Here is a 24,266-nt window from a genome sequence, read left to right on the forward strand (position 1 = left end):
AACTCCTCCTACATATTCCTGGAACTGACAAAAGCCAGAGGACGGCTTACGGCTTAAAAACATTTCCTCAGCAAAGCAAACAGAAAAGATGAAAGCAGGCGTAGAAATCAAATTCAAAAAGAAACAAAGCATGACAGCCGATGGATTCTACTTTGAGACAGAAAACTGGAGAGAAAAGACAAAAAAAAAAACTCAACAAAAAATCAGACAAAGAAAGGCTTCTTTAATAGCAAAGTCACATATTTATCAAAATCTAGACTCTTCCTGATAAGCATTTCACAGTTTTTGATGTAAAATTATATTTCTAACCGTGGGATTATCTGCAAACTAAACTCTGGCGGGCCGCAAGTTCAATCCCCTACCTGACAGCTGACATGTCCTTGAGCAAGACGTGGTCGACACGTCCCCATGCATGCGTGGGATCCGCCAAGAAAACAAACGCTCATGCTGCATTCCAGAAATATCAGAAAGTTGGAAATTCCTACTTTGTACTGGGAAAAAACGCCAAAGGACAGCAGTTCAGAATAAAAGAACTAAAATCCTGTAACTTCAAGGTCAGATTTCTTCATTTTGAAGTTTACCTTGTCCCTTGATGCAGTGAAATCTCCTCATTAGCTGCTGCGCTGCTCCCCTGGGCCGCTAATCCACAGCTCTGGATTTGTATCTCTCCGTTCACCTCCACAGCAAAACAGTTCCCGAAATAAAATATCACTTTTAGCGCAAAGACCAACACCAGCAAACAAGGTTATGACATTTTAAACAACAAGTTACGGTACCCAATTTCTTAAAAAACAAATTAAATGTCTCTTTTCTTGTTACTTTCCTGTTTTAACTGGAAAGTAGATCCGGCAGGTAGTGTCTGCGGGACATGCCCACATAGTAACCTTGTGCCAGGAAGAGCCAACACCAACAAAGAGGGTTATGACTGTAAAAAAAAAACAAGTTCCGGTATCCATTTTGTTTTTTCCAGTAATTATTCTTTGTGAAAGCAGAATCAGGTCATTTCTTCCTGGCGCAAGGTTACCTACCGGATCTACTTTCCAATTTAAATAGCTAAATAACAAGACAAGAGATGTTTAATTTCCTAAAAAAAATGGGAACCAGGACTTGTTGTTGTTTATATTGTCATAATCCTCTTTGTTGGTGTTGGTTTCGGGGCTGAAAGTGTTATTCTGGGTTTTACTGTGGAAGTGAATGGAGGGATACAACCCGACACTACGCCACAGGGCAGGCGGTAAACACTGTAAACACTTCACAACATTACAATTTTAACACGTTTGTCATTTTCAAAATTCAATTCAACGTTCTATTTAGGGCTGCAGGACCTTAAATGCATCACAACACTGTCTGGTGAACGGGGTTATACATTCAAAATGTGAAGTTGTAAATAAATGTACCGCTGATAACAGTCTAAGCTAACAAGCCAGCTAATGCTATCAGATACCGACACAGCGGGCCGACATGAGCTGCTGGACGCTGAACGGCAAAGAAAATCTCATGTTTCCTCTTTTGTTTTTCCGAACTCAATTACAGCCGACAAACTGGGAATTTCCTCCTCCTGACTTCCACTGGAGTGCAGCATCGGGAAAAAAATCCAAACCAACAGTACACAACAATAACACTGATGATAACACATTGACTGCATTGTTCTCCAAGTTAAAAACCAACCAACAAACCAACAAAAAACAAAAACAAAACAGAAGTATATCCTGTACAAACGGATATACCTTCACTGCATGGACTGACCTTGGTGTCACATGTGAGGCTAGCGCTAGGCTAACGGTTTTTGGCAAGCAAAAATAACTGTCAGATACTGCTGAAGTACAAATGTATTGAACGACTGAGAGTCCATTTTGAGTTTTTCTTTTTAAAAATGCTGAAAGCTTTAAAAAAAACACATCCACTCTGCCTCCTTTTTTGTAGAAAACGTGAACAAGAGGCAGTCGATCGAAAAAATGGAGGGAGAGGTGGTTTCCTGTTTGGACTTTGGCTCGGGGGGAATCGGCGGCGGTCCGACCGCAGGCTGGAGGGCGACAACGTGAACGCACTCCTCAGTTCGATGTGGCGATAAAATCAACCTGCAGAGACGGCGGAGAGGTCAAAGTTCACGGTTGGTCGAGTCCTCAGGGCGAAGGAGAGAGAAAGAGGGAGAAAGGGAAAGAGAGAGGGGATATAAAATGTAGTGATGCAGAGAGAGAGAGAATACGACAGAGTGGAAAAGACGTGGAGATGGAAAGACGGTGAGATAAGAAACTGGAGTGGAGGAGTAAAAGCAAGCGAGACAAAAGGACAGCAGGGACAGAGAAGGAGAGGTAAAGAAAGACTGAGGACAAGGTGAAGTGAAGGGAGGTAAAGAGACGGCAGAGGATACAGAGAAAATAACACAAAAAGAGACAGAGTGAGATAGAAACTCAAAGACAGAAACAGCGAGATGGGGAAATATCTGTAAGAAAGAGAAAGATGGAGGGAGAGCGAGGCCGAGACCGAGGACGGAGAGAAAGAAACAACAAAGGACAAAAGAGCCAGATCCCAGTTTGCCATCGACGTTTCCAACTGCACAAATCATCCATCAGCGTCAGCTAGCTAGCCGTCCGACGGCGCTTCTGTCTCAGACGCTTAACGAAGACAAATCTGTCGCCGTCCAGGAAGCCAATTCAGCATCACCGCCGTCCAAATCTCTGAATCCTGATGACGAGGACGCCCTGCGCCTGGAGGAGGGCCGGCGTTTCCCGGCCCGGGACGACCCTCGGCGGGAGGGGGAGGGGGAACCCGCTCAGATGGCGAAGTCGCCGTGGCCAGTGGGGCAGAAGGCGGCGCTGCGGAGCGTGTCCAGGCAGTTGACGAGGATGAGCGTGCCGGTCAGGTGCTTCCAGCGCTTGGTGATGGGGTTCCTCATCTTGTCCAGGCCGAGGTGCAGCTCCTGGATCACGTCGCGGTAGCTGTCGCCGATGTGGGCCGCCCACGTCAGCAGGAAGTCGTAGGCCGGCTTCCACATGGACTGAAGGGGGGAGGGAGGGGGGGTGAGGGAGGGTAACACACACAGGACATCACCGTCTTTCATTTGTCCTCTGTGACTTTTGCTGTTGCTATTTTGCACATTTTTTTTTTTTATCATAGCCGTTAACTCTGATTTTGGCTGATTTCTTTCCAAAACACAAGAGGATAAAATGACAATGAGCAACTTCACAAGAAATGACCCCAAAAATTTGCCAGAAAATTAATAAAAGGTTTAAAGAAAATCACCAGGGAATTAGAAGAGGAGAAAAAAACCCAACAATGAAATGACCAGAAACTAAGCAACAAAAAAATGACCTAAAATTTGAACAATAAAGTAAAATAGATATACAATTAAAAAAGAAGAAGAAAAAGAAAGAAAAAATAAAATAACCAGAAAATCTGAAAGAAAAAGAAAGAAAATTCATTCGAAAAATGCCCTGGAAAAAAAAAGAAAAAAAAAAAAGAAAAAAGTAATGTTTGAAAGAAAAAAGAGAAAATTCATAGGGGGAAAAAACGTCCTGTATATTTAAAAAAAATGAAAAAAAAAAAAACCTTAATGTTTGAAAGAAAAAAAGAGAAAGTTCATAGGGGAAAAAATGTGCTGAAAATGTAAAAAACAAATTGAAAGAACAAGAGAAAATGATCCTCTGACTGTTCAGGCACCTTCCTCAAATATTTAAACCCACGAGGTCTGACGTGCCTGCAGATGTCAGAGGGTTCAGACTCACCACCTGTCAGAGCCGATAAGACGATAAGAGCTCACCGAAGATCTAAGATCATTTTAGGAGCCCTCTCTCAGGGCTGGGACCCGCCTCGTGGGGGACGTCCTGACTCCTCACCTCACTGTCCAGCAGGCCGTTCTTGTCGCGGTGCGGCGCCTCGTAAGCCTCCATCTGCTGCCTGGACACCCGGGCCAGCTTCTCGGCCAGCTCCCTCCACCGCGCCGCCACCTCCACCGCCGTGGTCAACAAGACGAAGTCCAGCACCAGCCGGGCGACCAGACCCTGGCAGTCCATCTTCAGCAGCGCCTGGCAGGGACAAGAAGACAAAACATTCATGTATCTATGGTTTATACCTGTCCATCTGTCTGAGGTCCTGCTCCCACGGCAGAAACAAGACACAGTCATTCTCAATGACACCTTTAAAGGAATACTCCAACGCTTTGGGTGAAATATCCCTTTTTTCCCAACTTGCCCAGACTGAGACATCTTGGAAACAGACGTCTTAGAATTTAAAAAACAGAAAACTAAAACAAAAACAAAGTGGAGTGGTTTTTGACAGAGCTTTGATGGAGCTAGGCTAACAACTCCTATAGACTTCAAGTCTTTATGCTAAGCTAACAGGAAATGCTCCCCATAGGAATTGAACCCCTGGACGTACAGAGGTGGAAATGATGTCCAACATCTGGTCTCAGGTGAGGGAAATCGGGAAAAGAGGATGTCCCCCAAAACGTTGGAATATTCCTGTACGCGAGACCTTCAGGGTCATATTTATTATTTAGTCAGGAAGTCGGGAAAAGGGGATTTGGTCTCAAAGTAGAGTTCTTGAGGAAAATTTCACAAATTTCAAGGTTTATATTCCTGTTTGATATACCAGCTGGTGGTCACTGAGACATTTTCAAGGCTATTATGCTCTTTCTATTTTTATGTTTAATAATGTTTTTGGGGGCTATAGGTCTATTTATTCATTTTATGTTTCTTTTTACTCATTGTTCCTTGCTCATTCTGTGTAAAGCGCTTTGAGAAACATCTATTTTATGAAATGTGCAGAACAGAAACAAAATTTAATTGAACTGAAGTTGATTAATAGTTCTTTGAAAGTGGCTTTTTTTACCTGACCCGACGAGCATGAAAAGCATTTTTCCTGTCATTCTTGTTTGAGTCTAAACGCGTCTCTCTCCACCTCGTCAATATTTCATTATTTGTGTCGGAGTCTGATTGAGGCCCCTTGTTATACTGAGTGTAGTGAACCAGAAAATACAGCAGATTCTTTGAACATGAACAAGAAGTTATAAATCGATGCTCATACACACACGGTGAGCGCACACACACACACTGTGTAGGCAGAGGTGCACCGCAGAAGGAGAAGCCACGGGACGTCTTTTGCAGAAATATGATAAGAAATGATCAAAGTATGAAAGTGAATAATCCACTTCCACGGCTGCTGACGTCTCAGCTGTGCCGCCTGCCTCCAGCTGCTCTCCACTGAAGATTGATCGCAGGTCGAGTGATGCACGCTCCGCTCCACGTCTGACCGATCAATATCCTGCTGCTGTCAGATGAAAACCTTGTAGAAGACTTGATGGAGATTTGATGAAGATGAAGATGAGGGTGGCAGGTTGGGCGGCAACAAACACGTGTGCAGAGTCCGTCCCCGACGCTGCTGCTCCTCACTTACAAACGAAGATTTGTTAAGTCAGACGCTTCAGAGCTGCTGGAGGGTCGATTTTTTCACTTTGACAGAGCCAGGCTAACGACTCCCATAGACTTCAAGTCTTTATGCTAAGCTAACAGGAAATGCTACCCACAGGAACTGAACGACTGGACGTACAGAGGTGGAAATGGTGTCCAACATCTGGTCTCAAGTGAGGGAAATCAGGAAAACAGGATTGTAGTATTCCTGTAAGCGAGACCTTCAGGGTCATATTTATTATTTATTCAGTTTGTGCAGCATTACGAGGCAGCAGTGTGTGTGTGAAAAGTCCCACTTGTGATATCCCGACCTGTGCGTTCACGTGGGAGAGGAACAGAGATGCTTCTAACCCGATGTGGAAGTGTTTTCCAGGAGCTGCAGAAACGGAAGAGGAGCCTGTCAAAGTGAAGCGCCAATAAAAACGAGCCAAACTGTTTTACTGTCCAAACTCCTGACCGTCAGGAAGCCACAGCTGCTGGACAACAACAGCAAAGCACAGACAGAGAGAGAGACTGAATGCAGTTCTTTACAGACCAATCGCAGCGCTTATTTTAACCAACATGATGCTTCAACATGTTTCCTTATCAACTACATTTAAATTCCCTGTTATATGCTAACCTGCAATTTTAAGTTTATTTCCATTAATTCCCATATATTCCCTTGGAAAGTTTCCAGCTTTGAAAATTCCCAGAATTTTGCAACCCTCGTCACCACACTGCAGCCAAACGTCTCATATTCAGTCAGCGAACGCACACACACCAGGCAGGGGAATGAACACAGACTGTAGCGCTGTGGCGTAGGGATACACAGACAAAGTAGTTCCACCAGTTTGCCAAGCAAGACGGCCGGAAGAAAGCAAAAGAGCGTGGAGCCTGAATCCCAAACAAACATTTGTTGTTCTGCAGCCTTCAGGACAGTTTTTTTTTTTCAGCTCAGAACAGTTCAGCCACGTGGTGCAGCGCTCGCTCTCACCAAATACATTAACATCACAACTCGCACTTTAAAAACGTGTCACACCTGGACAGAAAACGACATTCTCCATCGTCCTGGAGCAGCAGGAGCCGCGGCGTCCCTTCAGGTACCTGCACGTCCATGTTTCACGTGATTTCTTTCATGTATTTTTTTGTTTGGATTCGTCACTAACAAGGTGCAAACTTCTCCTCCTCATGTCTCAGGAGTGACCAAGCGCCTCAGGTGTCCTGGCTGGAAAACTGCAGCTGATTTGAGCCGCACAGGTGAACTGAGAAAGACCTTTCATCCAATCAGGATGAACATTCTGCGCTGACTACAGACACAAACCTGCACCTCGTGGATTTCTTTGGTGAAATACCACAGAAATGATAACAGGCACATTAAACAATGACAGCGCACAGGGCACTGAGGCAGTTTGATATAAAAACATGTAAATCAATCATTTACAGCCGCTCTGGATCATCGTTTTGTTTATTTCAGCGGCGACACGGCCCCGATCCAGCTTTCAGATACATAAATAAATAAATAAAATCATCATTTTCTCCCCCGGCAAACAACTGAGCTCACTGATTCAGCCACATTCAGCCCGTCAGCCCCTCACACACGCACACGCACACACACACGCACACACACATCAGTCACTCCAATCTGAGGCAGAAAGACAGAATTTGAAGCTGATTGTCTCTCTCTCTCTCAGTCTGGCAGAAAAGCCTCAAACTCTGAAAAACACAACAGAGGCGAGCAGACAGATTCTCTCCAGGCTCTGCTTTCACCGCCCGACATGATGTGGAAAAAAATATAATAAATCAGCTGAGGTGACACCAAAAAAAAAAAAAAAAAAAAAAAAAAAAAAAACACAATCTCTTTCCACCTGAGGGAGAACGAGCTGCACGAAGCTGAGCGACGGAAACTGTACGATGACAACTTCAGCTCCCAGTGATTATGAAAACAAGATAATGTTCATATTTAAAATTCAAGATTCCTTCACTGTCATTACACAGAAGGAACAATGAAACTGACGATCCTCACGGTGCATCACACACAACTGCCTTTAAAGAGTTCAAACGAGCGAAAACACAAAACAGTCAAAAACTAAAAGACTTAAAGATATCAAATTTATGAGTAAATATATAAAATATAGAAAATACTCCCAAAAAGACATTAAAAAAAAGACATGATGTTTCCATAGTCAGGGAGTCGTCCTGCTGAATAATCACAATCTCAGTATTGACCAAAATAATCGTGATTGTGATTTTTGCCGTGATGGAACAGCCCTACAACTACAACTGTCCATTATTTTTTCAGTTAATACATTTTTGCATATTTTTGCATCACAGACTGCAAATTTCAGGCGTGTGAACATGGAAATGGCATCAGATCATTCATGAGGCAGAAATTCCCGTCATTCCCATCGCCCGTCCATCAGAAAACAGTGAAAAATGCCCCTCAGAGTCTTTGCTAGAGTTCTTTGAAGAATCTTTAATGGATCCTAAAGGAACCATTTTTCGATGGTTCTTGGAGGCACCTAAAGAACCTCCTGCTAAAAGGTTCTCTGTGGAACCAAAAGTGGTTCCTGTGTGGCATCACTCTGAAGAGCTGTCTCTGAGTGTGTGTGGCGTCACACCGTCCCTCTGACCAGCAGGCAAAAACAAACAAGCGGTTTCTTATTTTATTTTGAAAGGATGTGAGGAAACCTGGCGATTTCTTTGACAGAGGAGCTGCGCCGCCTTCAGCTGGCCGCCGTGACATCACACGGCACAGCCAATCAGAAACTGACACACGGCAGCAGGTTTCACTGTAACTCAAACGTCTGGAAACGGTGCAGGGGGGTATTTTTTTTTTTGTGAATAAAATCGGGACGACCTCGGTTCAGTTTTGCTTGGTCCTCACCTGCAGCCGGCAACGACACGAACACAGAAAAACAGGCGACTCTTCACGTTTTTCTTCTTCATCTTTGGAGATTTACTACAATAACAATGCATTCATAACAATAAATAGAGAAATAAGAAATTGAGCTCTCTCTCTCTCTCTCTCTCTCTCTCTCTCTCCCTGCTCCTCTACAATTTCAGTTCATTTTTTTCGTTACTGCAGCGGCTCAAAACATCAAATTATCCATTTTCAAAAACCAAAACCTGAGCGTCCAGGTTACATGGAAACCGTAAGCAGCTGATGAATTATTTGGTTTTGCTACGAGTCTACCTCCCCTCCACTTCATCCCTCTCTCCTTTCTCTCTCTCTCTCTCTCTGTGTCTCTATCTCTCTCGACCACCTGGCCTCCGAGGGCTTTGGCCCGCTAATGAGATCTGCTCTGTCTGCTGAATCAGGCCTCAGCCGTCTGTCATGACAGGAGCTAAAAATAGAGCCGAGGCGAGCCGAGCGGCACACAGCGGCTGTGCAGCTGGAGCCGCCGGCCTCAGACCAGCGTGGGGGGGGGGGGTAAACATCATGTGTGTCAAGTTATTCTCATCATACATCTGCCATAAACATTGTTTCTGTTTTTTTTTTAATTAATTTAAAGCATATGAGGTTTAAGACATAACGATGGCAGTATATAAAGCCATTCCCATGTTCAATTACGTGTCATAAGTTTTGCAGCAATTTATGGGTTGATACCATTTGTTGCACAGATTTGGTATGAAATTTTACCATTTTTGACCACTGGAGATGTTATTTCCTCCAACAGATCCAACAAATAGATCACCAAACGTAAGATACAAGAAACAAACACAACATCCAACAGTCGACGTGAAGAAAACACACGACGCACAGCAAAAAGCTCATCTGGTCCTGCCCCTTCCTCACAATATCAAATCACTTTAGAAAAAATGAAAATATCAAAATAAAATAAAAACCCTTAGCAAATACATATAACATAAATACCAGAGACAACAAAAATAGAAGGGGGAAAAAAAAAAAAAAAAATATATATATATATATATATATATATATATATATATATATGTATACATATATATGTGTATATATATATATATATATATGTGTGTATATATATATGTGTATATATATATATAAAAACATAAAAAACAATAAATAAAAATTAGAATAAAAAATAATACAAAAAAATAATTTAAAAAAATAAATAAACAAACATGGTCTCAAATTAGGACACCAAGACCTTGAGGAACACCACAGAAAAATTCCTGCTTTGCTTTGGTGTCAAAAACATTTAAAATTTGCAGATTTCTGTAAGAATTTTATGTTTTCGTTGATTGGATGTTGAGCGTTGTGTTGTGTAAACGTGTCAGAAACTGGCCCTTCCTGTCAGTCCAGCTGCAGAAGCAGAGCTCCTCTGAACGGCCTCGCTCTCTAGTTTGTGTCTGTAAAGTTTGATGAGGCTGTGATTCTCCTAGAGGTCACTAGAGGTCATTCCAGTTGGACAAAAGTCTCTGGCTGCAGTGAAATGGCTGCTATGGGGGCCAACATCATCACACAGGAATCAAATGTGGCTCATTGAATCCACAAGAGTCTCAGCTTTCCAGTCAAAGCCAACTGATACAGCTCCAAGACTGTTTAGGCCCCAGTCTGCACACACACACCATTTTACAACAGGCCACAAGAACACATGTGGACTGCAGGCTTTGGGGCCCAAACTGCATGGGATTAGCAGAAGGTGGGCGTGTCTGCAAAGGGGAGAGCCGTGGCTGCCCAGAGAACCCATTTTCATTCACACATCTGGAGGTCAGAGGTCAAGGGACCCCGCCAGTTTTTCCTTCGCCAAAATTTAGCCAAACTTCACAGCGACATTTCGCCACTTTGCCAACGACACGCACACTTTCGTTAGCGACCAGCTGAATCCTGCAGGAATCTGGGCGAGAGATTTCTGAGCCTCCTGCTGCTGTTTGCCTCTCGGTGTCGAGGCGAGGAGGCGAGGAGGCTCCTGCAGCACGACGCCGCCAGACAGCCGTGTCCCGCCGCTGCTCACGTCAGAGGTCAGAGGTCAGGGGTCAGAGCGCTGTGACAGCCACAGGCTCGAGGACACGCTGTCAGCTGTTGTTTGGGCTCCAGCTGGAGTCATTAACCTTCACATTTACATTTCAGACTCTCACCCAGCAAACCCCCAGCCCTCCCTCGCTGCTCGCATCACACTAAGAGATATTTCAGTTCCTCCGATTTCCCTTGGTCTCATTTGGTTTCCAGAGTAAATACAGTGAAACAAACTGCGTCTGAATACGACAGAGCAGCGACTTGGTTCATTCACCGACTTGCTTTGGCTTGACTGACAGGGGGGCAGAGCCTAACACAACCACAGAGAACGTCAACTATTGGTTGGAACTTTTATTTTGGAAAGAGAACCATAGATGAGAAGGAAGCGAGACGGTTCTTCTATCAACATTTTTGTATAAGTGACTTGAAACGTCTCTGATCTCAGCAGCGTCTCGTTTTCAAAACAAGACGCAGAACTCATAGAGTCCTCAGAGTTGTCACAGTGGAGCTTTCAGAGTAAAGTTATCACAGTAGATGTCTCAAAGTAGAATCCTTAGAGTTATCAAAGTAGAGTTCCCATACTAGAGTTTTCAGAGTAGAGTCCTTAGGTAAATAGGTAAATAGTAGAGTTATAAAAGTTGGGTGCTTGGAGTAGAATTCACAAAGCAGAGTTCTCATAGTTCTAATAGTTTCAAAATAAAAGCCCGCAGTCTGGCGGGGGCTTCCTGCGCTGTCAGACTTCACACGGCAGGGACAGAAAACATGAAACAGCCGACATGTGAGCTTGTGCTGGTTATTACTACCATGATTATTATTATAAGTAAGTGTGGTATTATTAGTAGTATTATTGTACTGTAGACAGTGTGGGCAGGCTGGTGGTATTCTGGGTTCCTGCATCACATTTTCAGAGCTGACAATTTTCTGCCAAATGAGCTTCACTCATTTCACTTCACTTCCAGAAGCTTTCAGAGGGAAAACATTGTACATTTAAAATTAAATTACAAAGAAATTACCACATAAAATAAAATCTATGATATAAAATTACCACAAAAATCCACAAAAAATGTTTAAAAAACCTATCATGAAATTGTAAAAAAGAAAACACTGCCTCAAAATTATCAAAAAAATGTGAAAAAGAGAAAAAAATAGAAACTAGAAAATTAGTCAAAAAGTAGTACAATGACCAGAGAACCATATTTAGAATTATTATGATTACACATTTAAAGTTAAATTACAGAGAAATTATCACAAAATTCCCCCAAAAGTTTTAAAAATTCACCATGAAACTGTAAGAAAGGAAATGACACTGCCTCAAAATAACAATGTAAAAAAAAAAAAAAAAAAAATAGAAAGAAATTGCAGGAAAATCATCTGCCCTCCCAAAAAATTTGTAAAAAAACACAAGAAAATAGCTAGAAAATAAGTTGAAAAAGTAAAAAAAAAAAAGACGAGAAAACTATATTTATTATTATCATAATTAATTTAAAAAATAAATTATAGGAGAAAATTACAAAAATGATCACAAAATAGTCCAAATATTCAAAAAAACCAAACAAAAAAGGAAATCTATTTATGGACGTTTGACTCTTGAGCTCTTAATGGAAACAGGTTCAGTGTGACTGTGACTGTGTGTGTGTGTGTGTGTGTGTGTGTGTGTGTGTGATGGGACAGATATGTGCACCTTCCTCTAAACCTTCAGCTGCTGCAGAGTCTTCCTCCTCAGACCTGGCCCAACGTGAATAACGAGGCGTTCACTGTCCGACGCTTCATCACCGCCCTGATTTTTACTGGCTGACACTCGGCCAATCACAGATGAGGAAGCAGCGGTAACCATGACGGCGGTGAATTTATGAACAAGTTGAATTTAGTGGGACGCAGATTTTGCAGAGTGGAGTGTTTTTACTGCGGGGTTTAACAAGGCGACGCTGCGTTCAGCACGGCTGGGAAACCTCAGATTCAGGCATGTTCAGGTGTCTGACATGGACGAACGAGAGAGAGAGAGAGAGAGAGAATGATTCTTTTACAAATTTTTGGGAAATTTTTTTGGCAAATTTGCTGGGTGGATTTGTTCGGGTGTCAAAGGGTTTTCCTCACCATGAGCGTTCCCTCGTGACGTCACAGCACGTCACACACACTTCCTGGTACTAATGTGTATTTTTTTTTTTTTGTTTTGTTTTAATCAGAAGTGCGATGTTTCTCAGTTCCTAGGGGCCTTGAATGCAACATTTGGCCTCATGGTTTGGATGGGAGCCCAAACCACAAGCAGGGGGTCGATTACACTCCCTGATGGGTGTGTGTGTGTGTGTGTGTGTGTGTGTGTGTGTGTGTGTGTGTGTGTGTGTGTGTGTGTGTATGTGTGTGTATGTGTGTGTGTGTGACCTTGCCTCTACGTAACACGATCCACTGCATTCAAAGATCTGTCAGAGAAAACGGATCCCCCGCCCACACACACACACACACACACACACACAGCTCACATTTCACTGGGTGCACCTGTCGGCTGCAGCAGGTGAGCTCTTTACTTTTCCAGAGTAAAAAATGATCCAAATTCACACTTAGGTAAAAGTAAAGCCGCCTCACTCGCAGAAAAACTGAACGTCTCTGATTTCAAACCGACTTGAGGCTGAAACATCTGCTGTGACGGTTTCCTGAGGTACTGAAACGGACTTCTAGGAAAAACAATAAAGCAATAAAATAAAGACACTTCAGAACTTCAGCAAAATAAGTTAAAAAAACTGAAGTGACTTCTGCTTCAAAAAAGGTTTGCTGATTTTGATGATCATAATCAGACAAACTACACACACGTTGGCTTTTTGCGAAAGAAATGAAAAAGGAAAAAACTAAACATTGTTGTAGCTGGCAGCGACAGAGAACAGACAAACTTCTGCTCATGTCAGAGTACCGAGAATATTTAGCTGAAACAGCGTTTATGTTGTCAGTTTAGGAAAACAGATGCTGTTATTTTACCACAGAAGAAGAGGAAGCTGGAAAACGAGAGAGGGCTGGGAGATGGAAAGCAAGCCGTGTTTTCAGCCCGAGGCGCAGCGATGTTTTACTGAGCAACAATTATATAAGAGGGACTATTTTCTGCTGTGTGTGTGTGTGTGTGTGTGTGTGTGTGTGTGTGTGTGTGTGTGTGTGGCTTGTGTGACTCAGTGGACCTTCAACCTGCAGCCTGATGACGACTCAATGAGCTCACTGCATCATGGGGGAAAAAAAAGAATCAGTGAAAAGGAGAAGACGTGCACACACACACAAACACAAAGACACACACACACGCACACACACACACTCACACTCACACATAAGCACACACACACCAACATCACTGTTTGGTTTTTAGCAGCATAAATGTTACAAGAGCAGTGTGTGAATAAATGACCATATAAATGTCACAGAAATACTGAAAAAAAATCCAACTGAAAATGATGAAAAAAGTAGTCCAAAATTATGAGGATATGATCATAAAATTATCCAAAAAATAAGGATAAAATGGCATTTCAAATTGTTTTACAAGAAAATGACCAACCAATCACCGTCCTAAGTTATAAATTCACTTTATTTATATCCACATATTTCAGGTCATTTTCTGCTCATTTGTTCAGTGACTTTAATTTTTAATTTTTATTTTTAGTTTAGTCATTTTAATTTTCTTGTGATCACACATATATTCTTATAATAATTGCATATGTAGCTTTAGGGTATCTAAAAATGTCTTACTTTTTTTGGACTTGTTTTGTAGGACTTGTTTTTGTAGGGTTTCTTTTTTGCCTATATTGTGGTCATTTTTTTGAAAATTTTAAAAAATTTATTCTGCTGAAATTTTATATTAATTTTTTAACCTTATGAAATTTTAATTTGTTATATCATTTGATTTTTGAATTAATTATTTATTTTCTTGTTGGGGGTACAGTTGGGAAAGGTGTTGGGGGCAGATGGGGGGAGCATGACCCACCCAGGACCCCGTCTGCTACGGCCCTGCTTCCCTCCCTCAACAGCCGCTGTCACAGTGCCTCCTAGCAAGGCAGCACCCCCCCGCCTGCTCAGGTGAAGCAGGTTTGAGGCAGGTTGCTGCTGGGACGGTGCTCTGACTGCACCAAGTCGATGAGGTTGGAGGACACCTACAAACTTTGCTGAAGTGCTTCCTGAGTGACGACAGGAACGTCTCGGGACTATTTGTCATCCCATAGGGTCCCCTGCCCCCCCACCGCCCCCCCCGGCCGACAGTCGCAGAACAAAAACTCAGGCAGCATGTGTTCGCTTGACAGTTTTTCGCCGGAAACCGCAGATGGCTGTTCATTTCCAGCTCTGTGCTCTCCTGCGGAGGCTTTCCTGCTTTTCTCCCCCCCGCCCCCCTTTCATTTTTCATGTGATTGCTGTTCCACACCGAGTCGCCTCGGGCTATAAGGCGAGTTGTTTACCACGCATGTGACTGAGTGTAATAACTTAAATCCATCCAGCTTGCATGGAAACTGTGTCACACTGTCCATCTGCAGCACAGAGCCGCCGTGCTGAAGGCTGAGGTACAGCGGGCACGGAAATCCCTCTTGTTCGCAGTAATGTGTGCATGCACAGCCTCACAGCCAGTAACTGCAGAGGAAATGTTTTATTTTGTTCTTTTCAAAGCTTAAGACATGATCTGGCACACAGCAACAGGGACTCTTACGAAATCTTAACTCAGTTCTAATGACAAGAAAAAAACTGTTGCCGCAGTGTTGAGGCAGGACTGTTTTCTTTAACCTTTATCTATGCAGGGAATGTTCTGCTGAGCACGCATGTTATTGTGCAGCACGGCCCTGCTTCACATTCAATAAAGGTGCAGATATTCCCACCTGAGTGCTGCCCAGCACAACAACCACAGTCTAATACTGGTGGTTACTGAGCAGCTGGAGGTGAAGAAACTTGCTAAAAAGGCACTTTGTTGGTAGTTTCTGCTCTCAGAATCTACCAACAAAGAACCTTTTAGCAATTTGTGAGCTTTTATCATCAAGTTCAAGTGTAGTTAGAGCCTCAAATCATTTGAAAGCCTTTTGAGGCTGCCTCAAAAAGGCTTTAAAGGCCAACAGATCACAAAAAAAAACAAAAAAAACAAAAAACAGGATGATTTAACCCTCAGAGCGATGAGAGAAAATCCCGCCCAAAACTGCAACAAATAATAAAGAAAAAGGAAGGAAATCTAGAGAGGGATCACTGAGAAAGGGGTGAGATTGTCAAATTAAAGTAGCCAATTAAAAACAAATTTCAAAAGTTACAAAATGTAGCATCAAACAGCAAATTAAACCAGTTCCACCAGATCAGAGCAAGAAGAACATCACTTTCTCAAATATACAGATGATGTGAATTCCGTGTGTTGGTGATATTTGTGACGTGGAAATTCCTGTCCCTTGGCACAAATTCACGTCTATTCGCTTTTTTGCACTGACTGTAAAAATTCACTTTGCGTTTGGTCAGAACACACAGAAACACATCATCTGGACATTCCAATGCTGTTACCCAAAGAACTATTATCTAATAAAAAGTACATGTTCAGCAAAGTGTCATTTGCCTATAAGCTGCATCTCTACAGACTAGAACCCCTGTGAAATCTACTGTAAAACAAAAAGTAATAAATAGAAAAAAGTACTCACACTGTACCCAAGTACACCAACACATTTTTAGAGACTTACCATCATGAGTTCCCTCTGGAAGGACTTCCTCTCCTTGTTCTCCATGTTGGTGCACTCCTCTTTGAGTTTCTCCAGAACTGACGCCACCTTCTCCGGTTCGTTGTCCAGCTCGGTCCGGCAGAAGTAATTCAATGGCAAATTCCCGTACCCAAGGGCATCAGCAAAGGCCCTCCAGTTGCCCACGTTCTCCATCAGAACTGTCCTCACAGAGGCATAGATGTATGTTAGAAATTTGCAAGGCTTCAGGATCTGCTCCAGCAGTATCGTGGTGGTTAGGTCTGGCCCACACCAATAAATGGGCTTGACTTTCCCCAGAACCAGAACATTCTTGGCATGGACAAGGCCCGTCTTCCCCTGATAGTATCCAATGTACCACTCTTTGGTCCACAGCTGCCCTCGCAGTTTGATTTTCTCCTCGCTCAGTAAAGCAATTATATCTCCCTTTTTATATTCCAAAAGGTAGGTGCTTTTATGCTGCCTGATCACTGTTTTAATCAACTTGCCAAACTTCAGGTTGGTGACACACCGGTCCTGAAACTGCGGGTATTTTGATGTAACAGCCAAGGGCGAGAGGACAATCTTATCCACCTCCTTCTTCTTGAGAAACCTCCTCTGTCCTGTTATTCTTGCTCCGGTCTTCGGTGGTGGTTGTGGGGTCTGGACGCAGAACTGGGCGAGGATACAATCAAGGGCGTCTTTAACCTGGACCCTGAGGGTAAAGTCCGAGATGCTGTTGGGGTTGTGCGATGTTATCATGTACAGGAGCCTGCTGACCTTCCCTAGTTTGACCTGAAATCCCCGAATCACTCCAGCTCCCTCATTTCCCTTCACCTGGTAGTTGGACATATTGGAGTACAAGCCCACCTGGAGGTCCTGAGGGTATCCCAGCACAAACTGGTGCTTCCCCCACAGCTGCAGGGCCACTGGTGGGGTGGAGCTGGCCTGCCGGCCCACCTCGTTCACCAGCAGGGTCTTGGGTGCACAATCATGCCCAAACATGGCAATGACTGTCTTAAAGGATGGGTGGATGTGCTTGGGTCCATAGACGCCTAAAGTCACTTTCTTCTGGACATGGTCCCAAACAGTGGTGTTGTGGCTGATGTGCTGTGCCTGAACCACAACAGCCACATACATGCAAGGCTCCAGATTATCCAGCTGCACCTGCACTGTGTCCTTGTAAATGTAAGCATTAGGGATCGGCGTGTACGGGCCTTCTTTGCAATCGCTTCTTACACAAAGTACCTCAGCGACATGACCACTGTCTCGCTTCACGGTCACTGACACCTTCATCTCCAGAGTGATGAAAGACTTGGTTTCCATGTTGCTGAGCTTGATCTCCACCACGGGGCTGACAGTGGAGCAGTGGTCACCATTGAGCTCCAGAGGAGGGTCCAGTAAGGCTTTCATGGAGATCTGTTGGTTGTCTCCATGGGTGACATGGCCCTCAGGGACGTGCACACTGATGTAAGTGTCCGGGAGCTGAACGACCCCTCCGTTGCTGTCCAGTCTGCACACAATATTAGTCTCCACCGGCTGGGTTTGGCCCCACCCTGGACTCTGGCCCAGGGAGTCGAGGTCATGGCAAGACCTGGCCAGTTTCCGGTGGTTCAACCATGCGGTCCTGAAGTCCTCCCTGCTCTGGAACTGTTCCGGTGAAGGAGCCTTAAGGCCCGTGAAAAACCCAGATGAGGGTAAGGTTGGATTGGACTGAGCCTGCAGGATGGACAGTTCTGAGAGACTGTAGGAACGTTTACTCCTGAAAAATGGGTTATCCCTGTGGAGGTTCTGCAAGACCTCTTGGTTCGGGCTGGTGGGGGTTGTTGTATTGTTAACGTTGCAGCTGCTGAACCCGTTGGAGATGATTGTACTCGAGTTAAAGTTGGGACCAGAGGAGGGAGACTCCAGCGTGTCAAAGAAAATAAGATCTGCTGAGTTCCTTACACATCTATCTTTGCAGTTCTGATCTAACGGGCCACAGCCATTGATGAAGGGGTTCACAGAGAAGGGATTACTGCTGTAGGTGAGAGTTGGTGTAAGACTCACCCCTGTCCACTCCCCCAGGTCCCCAAACTCCTTCGACCCCTCCTCGATGCTATCCCCGAGAACGTCGATCATCCCGCTGTCGCTGAGCGAGGAGTCCCTGAAGCTGACCGGCTGAACATAGGCCGCCGGGATGTAGCCCATCTCCGTGTTATTGTGGGCGTACCACCACTCTCCACCCGACGTGTCCAGCACATAGAGGTGGTCACCTTTGGAGAACTTCAGGGTGGTGAAGCTGCTGGGGCAGTAATCCTTTATGGCAACCACTTCCTGCGCAGCTCCATAGGATGCCGAAGTGTCCAACCTTAAGGCACTGGGAGAAGGCACTGAAGAAGAAGAACACACCATAATCAGTATATCACATAATAAACAATAATATCCATCCATCTTCTGCCGCTATAAACAATAATAATAATCATATAATAAGATAAAAAAAAAACCCAGATGAATATATTTTTTAAAAACCATTCTTCTTGAGGGTGCAGTGTCCTGTGCACGGCTGAGATCAATTACAGGGGGAAAAAAACCTGCACTTAATCAGCAGCAGATTGATTAGTTTCAATTATTTACAACGGCCTGATTCACCGGCCAAGTGAAAAGCACAGGAGTGAGCTTTTCACATATGATGTGAGGTCCACTACTTCCTGGTTTTACGTCGCCTCATCAGTGTGTGGAGAGCATGGACACACAGATATGATGAAGGGCAAACAGCACACACACACACACACACACACAAACACATACAAACACATGCACACAAATACACACACATGGGGTGGGGAGATATAGGGAGGGTGAGAAAACAGTTTTACACTTCAAATTAAGATGATAATAATAATTAGAAAATGTTAAAAAAAAAATGTATTCTTCAAAAGCACACAATTATAATCCCTGACCCTTTTTAAATGACAGGCTGCAAATGACATGAATCGCTGGTTAGTAAAATGGCTTTCAGATTAACTATAGTTTAATTAATTATAGTTTAGAGATATTGAGTGATTTTTTTTGGTACTGTGCTAACATCCATTTGTCAAGGTGAGGACTTTTTCTTAAATTGAACTCCTTAAATGGGAACATTCAAAATCAATGGAAAAGAATAGAGGAGATCTTTATTGTCGAGCGGAAATCTGCCTTCAGCTTCACAAGTGAAGGACACGGCAAAAAGGTGTCAGACAGTGAATAAAAGAGAGAGAGATAAAACACCACACATAAAAGCACCAATTAAAATAAATTAAAATAAAATGGTTAAAAAAAAAAAAAACTACATTTTTATGTCTGAATTTTATGACAGTAAGTTGAATGAATAAGACAGAAAAAGAAAACAGTATTAAAGCGTTGCATGTGTGGTACTGCATGACACTGACCTTTGACCTCGGAGAGGCGGGCCCCGGCGACGCCCTCACTCGGCTCGATGAGCGCGCCCTCCGACCTGCAGCGAGGCAGCGCGTGGCTGCCGGCCGCTCTGACGATGCGATGGGCGGCCATGGGCGGTCCGTGTCCCGCCGCGCGCTCAGCGGCTGCTCGCCATCTGCACCGGAAACACGAGAGGACAAACTCAGACACAGTTACCTTTCAGGCATTTAGCCCAGACGCGCTTCACTTTCTAGACCACGCCTACAGCTAAGGCGTCCAGTCAGTGGCGAAGACTGCAAAGGTCAAAGCAACGACAAAACTAAACAGGATCTCGTGCTTTACGAGGACGACCCACAATAAGAGGGACCTGCTGGAGGAGGAAAGAGGAGGATTGTTCAGCTGCATGTAAAAACCAGACACAGAAAGGGAGAGGACCAATGGATGTGATTTACAGAGAGAGAAATCAAAAACAGCAAATAGAAGAGAGAAACCAAAAGAGATTCATTTTTCTGTGTGGAATTGAATGGCGGAAATACATCAGAATGTAATAAAAAAATAATCATGAAAAAGGGTACAGAAGATCAGCATCACAATGGAGGAGAACAGAGGAGTGTGTAGCGCTGAGGGAATGAAAACAGAGTCGTCCAGAGGAGCTGGACGGACGGAGGAAACAGCTCTGCTTTCACACCGAGGACATCTGAGCCCAGCGAGCCGTCAGAGGAGGACCAAGGCTGCTGCTCTGAAGTCTTTTTTGTACCAGCACAACTGCAATTTTCAGCTGTTTTCTACTGAGGATGATTCAAACTGACAACCCTTCCCCTCACCTCTCTGGCTGCTCTGTGGTTTCAAGGTATCCTCCAACGTTTTGGGCGAAATCCTCTTTTTCCTGACTGAGACGAGATTTTGGACACCATTTCCACCCCTGTATGTCCAGTGGTTCAGTTCCTATGGGAAGCATTTCCAGACCTTCACCTGACTCCTTTGAGCAAGGCACCTGGAGGGTCATCCTGCCCCGCCCAGCTCAGATGGATATTTACATCTGACACTCTCAAACAGATTACCGAGCTCACATCACAGCCGGGCGTTAATTCAGTTTGTGTGACACAACACAACCTCAGCACAGCGGTGCTGAAGCTGCAGGTGCGACGCCGTGAGGAACCGATTCAAGCAGCAGCAAACGGTCCGTTTCCAGAACACCTGACAACCCTTCAGCTGAAATAAAACAGAACTGAGCAGATTCATGAATCACTGTCCATTTTAGCTGGATGCCACATCATTCCTTGCAACTGAAAAAATAAATAAATAAATAAACCATTTTTTTTTCAGAGCACTTCCTCTCAGGGTGAAGTGGGAATGCAGCAGAGGTGCACTCTGGGATGCACAGCATGCAGTAAAAGTGTAGTGGCTGCACCTGTTCACCTGTTCGCCTGGTGTTAAAAGCTGCTGAGCGTCCTCAGACATCACACCTCGTTCTGCTGCACCTGCTCCGCCTCCACCAGCGCTGCAGCAGCCACTCACAAAGCGTTTGAAGAGGAGACTTGGCGGGCAGTCCGGCGGTCAGCGAGGCCGCCATCAATAAAACATCCTGCAGAGAGAGAGGCGTCAGCCGCTGTGACGGAGCAGCAGGGCCGGTGCTGAGGAAGACTACGGCCACACCGCCACGCCCCGCACAAAAAACTTCAGGTCCCAAACCAAATGGGGTCCAGGCACGGGGACGCGACTCCAACAACACAGCACAAATGTAAGCCTGTACTGGTTTGCCTGTACTGGCAAACACAAGTTTCCTCTTCAACTCTCCAACCCTGTTTTTTTCCATGAAAAAACAGCTCCTAGTGCCTTAAACATAACTCTAAATCTTGCCCTCATTAAAAATGTACAGATCTATGAACATGCAAATAAGCCCCGCCCACCTCGCTGCCTGCTGGAGCTCCGGCTCATAACCAGAGCTCTGTTCACACAACCAGCAAGTCCTGAATACTGTACTGTATTTGAAACTGTTTTCTTCAGTGAATCTCACTGATCAACTGCTAATGATATGCCAAGCAGCACCCTATCAGCTGACAGCTGATTGGCTGTGGGATGTGTCCATCTGACTCACTCACACACACACACACACACACACACACACACACTCCTTCAGCAGAGGAGTGTGAAAACATCTCTCAGCAGATAGAGTCGGCAGAGTCGAGCTCACACATTCAGACAGAAACAGGAAAAACACAGTTTTGAGTGGAATGGGACTTTAAAACAGGAGCAGCAGCAGCTTCATGAGATGAATTCTTCCTTCTTCTCAGCCTTGAGAGCGTTTTGGGGAACAGGGCTCAAAAACACTCAAATTTGATACTGAATAATAAACACAAGGTAATGATTCCTCTTTTATTTATTTATTTTTTCAGTATGAGCAGCATTTTGGAAATGAGTTTCATTTCAGTTTGGTTTCACTTCATTTGGTTCGGTCTTAAGTGGCACAGAAATTTCAATTACAGACAGAGAGGAAATTTAAGACAAAAGACAGAAAAGCTTTCAGGGGATCTGGCAGAGACGGCTGCAGGGCTTCTGCCTCCAAATTGGAAATGTGTATTTTTTATTTTTTTCCACGAGTGTATTAATAGCAGACCGGGTGAAACGCTCTCCGTTATTAACTGGTTTCAATCAGCCGGACGGAGCGGAGCCGCCAGCGAGTCCAAACTTTAATTAGCTGGGAGTCGGCTGCTCCTAATCCCTGCATGGATGCTGCTGTAATAATCATGTTTGTCTCCCAGAGCGACCGTATCGTGTTTGCTGTCGCAGGCGTTCAGAAACCTGCTGCTGTTGGGGCTGAACACTCCCTCTGTTCAACCCCCCCTCAGCCTGAGGCTCAGCGAGAGCAAACTCCACCGCATGACGCCATGACACACCCTTTTCACAACTTTATCATATTTTCCATCGATTCAAAAACTAAAGATGTTACTAAAGTATTTGAATTAAGTACTTGCTTTAATTTGTCGACTTCATTTATTTATTTTTAGCTCATTTCATGCAACTTTGGCACTTTGGCCCAAAACCCAGCAGCTCCGAGTTCAGGGACAAAACCCACCCGGTGGTCATCACTCCTCGCACAGGGAGTGTTTCTGGCCATGACATCACATCTGCACGACCACAGCTGGAAGAAAGTCGTTGGATTTGGCTTCTAAAGGCACACCATCATCGCCTCTGAGGAAAACAACAAAGCCAGGGGAGGACGGGGTCAGCTGGGACAAAACTGACCAAAATGAATCTTGTGAGCTGAGATGCTGAAGGACCGTCCCAGAGCTGCTGCACCGTCAGCGTCTGATGTCTCCAGAACGTTCCTCTGATCTCCTCCCAGAGCGAGCAGTGGGCTTTCAGAGCTGCCACATCACTCCTCCTCCCTTTCCTCCAGCCGCTGGTTTCCATTCATTCCACTACGATATGAACATGAACTTTCAGAGCCTTCACACTTTCTTCACTCCAGTTTTCCATCAGAGTAATTATGAAGGTGCATCAGAGCCACTGAAGGGGAGAAAAAAAATACAGAGCCGGTAATATTCTGAGAGAAAAACTCTATTCTGAGAAAAACATGAAAAGTTCTGAGATTATGAAGTCACAAATTTTCAAGAAAAAACTCACAAACTTGTGAAAAAATTGGAAAAAGATTCAGAAAGTTGCAAAAAAAAAAAAAAAAAAAAAAAAAACTCAGAAATTCTCACTTTATATTTGTAAAGTTACAGAAAAAACTCACAAATTCATAAGAAAAAATATAAACGTCCCCCGTCTGGACGTCCAGCAGGCTCCGTCTGTATCTGTCCTGCTGCTGCAGCCTGCAGGTTTCTCCTCCTTCGGGTTTCTCCTCTTGCAGGTTTCTCCTCCTTCGGGTTTCTCCTCTTGCAGGTTTCTCCTCTTGCAGGTTTCTCCTCCTGCAGGTTTCTCCTCTTGCAGGTTTCTCCTCTTGCAGGTTTCTCCTCCTGCAGGTTTCTCCTCTTGCAGGTTTCTCCTCCTGCAGGTTTCTCCTCTTGCAGGTTTCTCCTCCTGCAGGTTTCTCCTCCTGCAGGTTTCTCCTCCTTCGGGTTTCTCCTCCTTCGGGTTTCTCCTCCTGCAGGTTTCTCCTCCTGCAGGTTTCTCCTCTTGCAGGTTTCTCCTCCTGCAGGTTTCTCCTCTTGCAGGTTTCTCCTCTTGCAGGTTTCTCCTCTTGCAGGTTTCTCCTCCTGCAGGTTTCTCCTCCTGCAGGTTTCTCCTCTTGCAGGTTTCTCCTCCTGCAGGTTTCTCCTCCTGCAGGTTTCTCCTCCTGCAGGTTTCTCCTCCTGCAGGTTTCTCCTCCTTCGGGTTTCTCCTCCTTCGGGTTTCTCCTCCTGCAGGTTTCTCCTCCTGCAGGTTTCTCCTCTTGCAGGTTTCTCCTCCTGCAGGTTTCTCCTCTTGCAGGTTTCTCCTCTTGCAGGTTTCTCCTCCTGCAGGTTTCTCCTCTTGCAGGTTTCTCCTCCTGCAGGTTTCTCCTCCTGCAGGTTTCTCCTTCTGCAGGTTTCTCCTCTTGCAGGTTTCTCCTCCTGCAGGTTTCTCCTCCTGCAGGTTTCTCCTCCTGCAGGTTTCTCCTCCTGCAGGTTTCTCCTCCTGCTCCACCAAAATAATGACCAGGCTGCTGCTGCCTGCTGGCAGGCGCTCAAGTCCATCATCAGGCTGCGGCGCCGCCATCACTCACAGGACAATGTCATCCAGAAAATACTATAACCCCCCCTCCGACCCCCCCAGGAGGAATTAGCAGGTAAATGTGTCTGTGAAGAGCTGCCACCTCAGAGGAGCAGAGGAGGAGGAGGAAGAGGAGGAATGGGAAGAGGTGCAGGAGGAAGAGGAGGGGTAGGACGAGGAGGAGGAGGGGGGCATTTCCAGCAC

General features: G+C 44.6%; 1 protein-coding gene across 2 annotated transcripts in view; it reads right to left on the reverse strand.

Moving 5' to 3' along the window:
- Nucleotides 1-203: 203 nt before the first annotated feature.
- sh3bp4a (SH3-domain binding protein 4a) overlaps nucleotides 204-24,266 on the reverse strand; it is a 28,463-nt gene continuing 4,400 nt past the window's right edge. For both annotated transcript variants that reach the window (XM_030067735.1, XM_030067743.1), the window contains exons 2-5: nucleotides 19,397-19,560; nucleotides 15,993-18,358; nucleotides 3,837-4,025; nucleotides 204-2,998 (exon numbers count right to left, since the gene is read on the reverse strand). In XM_030067735.1, coding sequence (XP_029923595.1) covers nucleotides 2,774-2,998; nucleotides 3,837-4,025; nucleotides 15,993-18,358; nucleotides 19,397-19,517 — 2,901 coding nt within the window. In that variant the 5' untranslated portion in view covers nucleotides 19,518-19,560 and the 3' untranslated portion in view covers nucleotides 204-2,773. The remainder of the gene's footprint in view (nucleotides 2,999-3,836; nucleotides 4,026-15,992; nucleotides 18,359-19,396; nucleotides 19,561-24,266) is intronic.

This window comes from Myripristis murdjan, chromosome 2 (genome assembly GCF_902150065.1).
Source record: "Myripristis murdjan chromosome 2, fMyrMur1.1, whole genome shotgun sequence".
In the NCBI taxonomy this organism is placed as follows: domain Eukaryota; kingdom Metazoa; phylum Chordata; class Actinopteri; order Holocentriformes; family Holocentridae; genus Myripristis; species Myripristis murdjan.